Source organism: Nicotiana attenuata, unplaced genomic scaffold (genome assembly GCF_001879085.1).
Source record: "Nicotiana attenuata strain UT unplaced genomic scaffold, NIATTr2, whole genome shotgun sequence".
Classification (NCBI taxonomy): Eukaryota; Viridiplantae; Streptophyta; class Magnoliopsida; order Solanales; family Solanaceae; genus Nicotiana; species Nicotiana attenuata.
Window position 1 is genome coordinate 2,508 of NW_017690070.1, and position 3,259 is coordinate 5,766.

The 3,259-nt window shown below is 36.8% G+C and overlaps 1 protein-coding gene across 1 annotated transcript; it reads left to right on the forward strand.

Moving 5' to 3' along the window:
• Positions 1 to 658: 658 nt before the first annotated feature.
• LOC109222433 (photosystem I reaction center subunit VI-2, chloroplastic-like) lies at positions 659 to 2,667 on the forward strand. Its single transcript, XM_019386795.1, has 3 exons — positions 659 to 843; positions 1,118 to 1,244; positions 2,340 to 2,667. The coding sequence occupies exons 1-3, from the start codon at positions 713 to 715 to the stop codon at positions 2,517 to 2,519; spliced, it is 438 nt and encodes a 145-aa protein (XP_019242340.1). The 5' UTR covers positions 659 to 712; the 3' UTR covers positions 2,520 to 2,667.
• Positions 2,668 to 3,259: the final 592 nt, after the last annotated feature.

Consider the following 3,259-nt stretch of genomic DNA (forward strand, 5'->3'; position numbering starts at 1 on the left):
ATTTTCAACCCTTCATCAAGGTGATGGCGCAAGAAAATCAAGGCCTTAGCACAGTCTTGGGTGGATGCTTTATTTCTGTCTTTAATGGCGTCTCCAAGACCCATTGCATCTAAATGGATTTCAGCATCCAACACCCATGTCATATAGTTCTTGCCCGAAATTTCAAGGGCAACGAACTTTCTTTTCATAATGTCAGTCATAATTAAAAAGAGGAGAAAAGTTACCTTAATCTTCTTGAGACGGTAGAGTCTCGTGCCGATAACGTGTTATAAATAATAAAAGAAGAAGAGCAATATTGCAGAGAAAGAGAGAGAGAGAATTCTTATTGAATTTTTGGGATGAATTACAATGGAATAGAACCCTCTATTTATAGGGAGATAGTGACTTAACCACCAAGTAGTAAACCCTAAAATCTCTCTAAATATAGACATTCACCATAAATAAAATTCTTTTTGTAACAAAAAGCATTTGTTCTGGTTACTTTGGCAGCTACAAAAACTGAAAAATTAGACAAAATTCACAATCTTAAAAGGGATAGGCTTATCCGGCCTTAACATATGTGGCACCACACAAAGTTAAACTCCATATCTTTAGCAAGAAACCCATTGTGCCACGTGTCGTTTGGGATCCATGAAAAAAAGATCAAAACCCCAAAAATGTGCCAAATTTATTAGTAGTATCTAAAGTTAGTTTTGTTTGTTTGAAGTAGAGCATGGCATCTTTGGCAACTCTTGCTGCAGTACAGCCCACAACTGCCGTCAATGGCCTAGCTGGAAGCTCCATTATTGGAACTAAACTGCATGTTAAATCATCTCGCCTTAATTTGAAGTCTACTAAATCCAGGTACAGCTTTCAAATATAGCTTGTCCATAGTGTATAGAAGTTAAACTCATAGTACTAAAGGGGAGCCTAAATTGCTGCCACTCTTGCAGAAATGATAATAGACCCTTCCCCAGCCGGATCCCGCGCATAGCGGAAGCTTAGTGCACCGGGCTACCTTTTTTAGCCAATCTCTTAGCCTCAATTTTTATACTTATTACTAATCTCACTTAATATGAACATTCAATTATTATGCGACCGGATATTTATGTATGTGTTGCTATTACATTTTTGCTAGGGCTGGTTGTGTGGTAGCAAAGTATGGTGACAAGAGTGTATACTTTGATTTAGAGGACTTGGGCAACACTACTGGCCAGTGGGACTTGTATGGTTCAGATGCACCTTCACCATACAATCCCCTTCAGGTATTTGATCTTTTCCCCCTTAAAACAGATTCTTTCTTTCAGCAATACTTCATATTTCATTCTCTACTATCTCAAAACAGATTTTTACATGTTTCACCGCATTTGCTCCAATTTGTTAGTATAGCCTAAGCAATTTTCATATTCTGACAATTTACATGACATTTTGAGGAGTTTCTACAATTATTATATGCTTTTGATTGGATAAGAGATTGGAGTAAAAATAGATAAATACTTGGGACAATTTTGCATTCTGAACAATTTAGAGACAAGAATTTGACATCAACTGTAACTTTTTTTTTACTCTCTTACCAGATGACATTTCCTCTGCAGTTTTCTAGGAGATCTGCAGCATTTCATTGTTATAGGCATTAGTAAATTTTGTATTTTAATTCAACTTCTTTCATGTTTAAATTCAACTTGTCAAACATCGGTATTATACAAGAGTCTTGACTTCATGGATTTCTTAGGTTCATTTGTGTTGATGGGCAACTTATGGAGTGTTTGCTTAACTAGGATTTTTGTATGTATTTAGGAATTGAGCATGTATTTAAGCATAAAGCAAACAGCTCCCTATTATGGTCTTAAGAACGTTAACAACTGAACCAATATAAACCAATTTAGCTTACATGAGAGTTAGGAACAGCTTGGCATATTTAGACAAATCACAAGAGATGTTTTGTTCTACTTAAGGTCAGTAATGAGCATATGAGCAGTAAGTGAAGAAACTCAGTTTCTTACATATGTAGACATAAGTATCGTGTGGATAGAAAAAGTGATTAAACTGTTTCCTAGTTACTTAAGCTCAGATGCAGATCCAAGATTTTAGGTCAGTAGGTACAGATTATCATTATACCAACTACTTCTTTGTGGCAGCAAAGTATAGATATAGATATTTTGTAAAATTCTGATATACACTCAGTTACAGTCAAAAGCGCCATCTACTTTGCATCCACAACTACTTGCGCTGGTTGTGCGTGTCTGACAGACATTAAGGGTTTGTTTGCGTGCTTATATGGAATGATTGTGTTAGTGTAAGCTCACATGTTGCTTGTGCTATTGTGATAACTCTCTCTTGTATTTTGTTGTATTTGGTAGAGCAAGTTTTTCGAGACTTTTGCTGCTCCTTTCACTAAGAGAGGTCTGTTGCTCAAATTCCTGATATTGGGAGGTGGCTCAACTCTTGCATACTTCAGTTCAACAGCATCCGGGGATATACTACCAATCAAGAAAGGACCTCAACTTCCACCCAAGCTTGGGCCACGCGGAAAGATCTAATTTCTTTTCAATCCAACTTTCTCAACCTTCATTTTGTAATTGATGTATCTGTCCCCAGCTTGTAAGTGTTCTTGAAGCCTACCTGAGACCTTTATTACAGAAGTTAAATCTTATTGCATACGAGGTATCTTGTTGCAAGGTTGGAGCATTGCTTTCTAGCTTGGCATCTATGACATCAAGAGTTGAAATGTTACTTTATGGTTCAGGTAGGTGTCAACGAATAATGTTTTTAATTAAGCTTTCGCTAGAAAGTCGATAACCTATTTTGACTTCTAATTCACTAGAACAGGAAGCTCTTTGCTTTAAACTTGGCTCAGAATGTCAAGCCACTAACATGATATTTCTCACTGTTTCTGTCCATAGGAGAAAATTGAAAGGAAATAATTACTGATAAGTTGCAGGGGAATTATCTTAAAACCAAATAATGATACTATACGCCGTATAATCTCCAAATTCCAGATTACAAAACTCTTTCTAGCAGAGGCTATCCAAGGTAAGAATGGACTATTCGGAAAGGTCCATCACTTCCCATGGTTATTTGTCAACAAGGTGACATCGTCTGCAGAGTGAATCATTTTAATAACTATTCCCTATTTACAACAGGAATGGACTTAGTATCCTAGATGGGTTGTGTGATTCATCTCATTATGTACATTTGAGGCTGATTGTCACTTTGATGACTTCCTCTGTCTAGCCTCCGATGAGTTGATCTGTATTTCACAGCGACATCACTTAGTGGC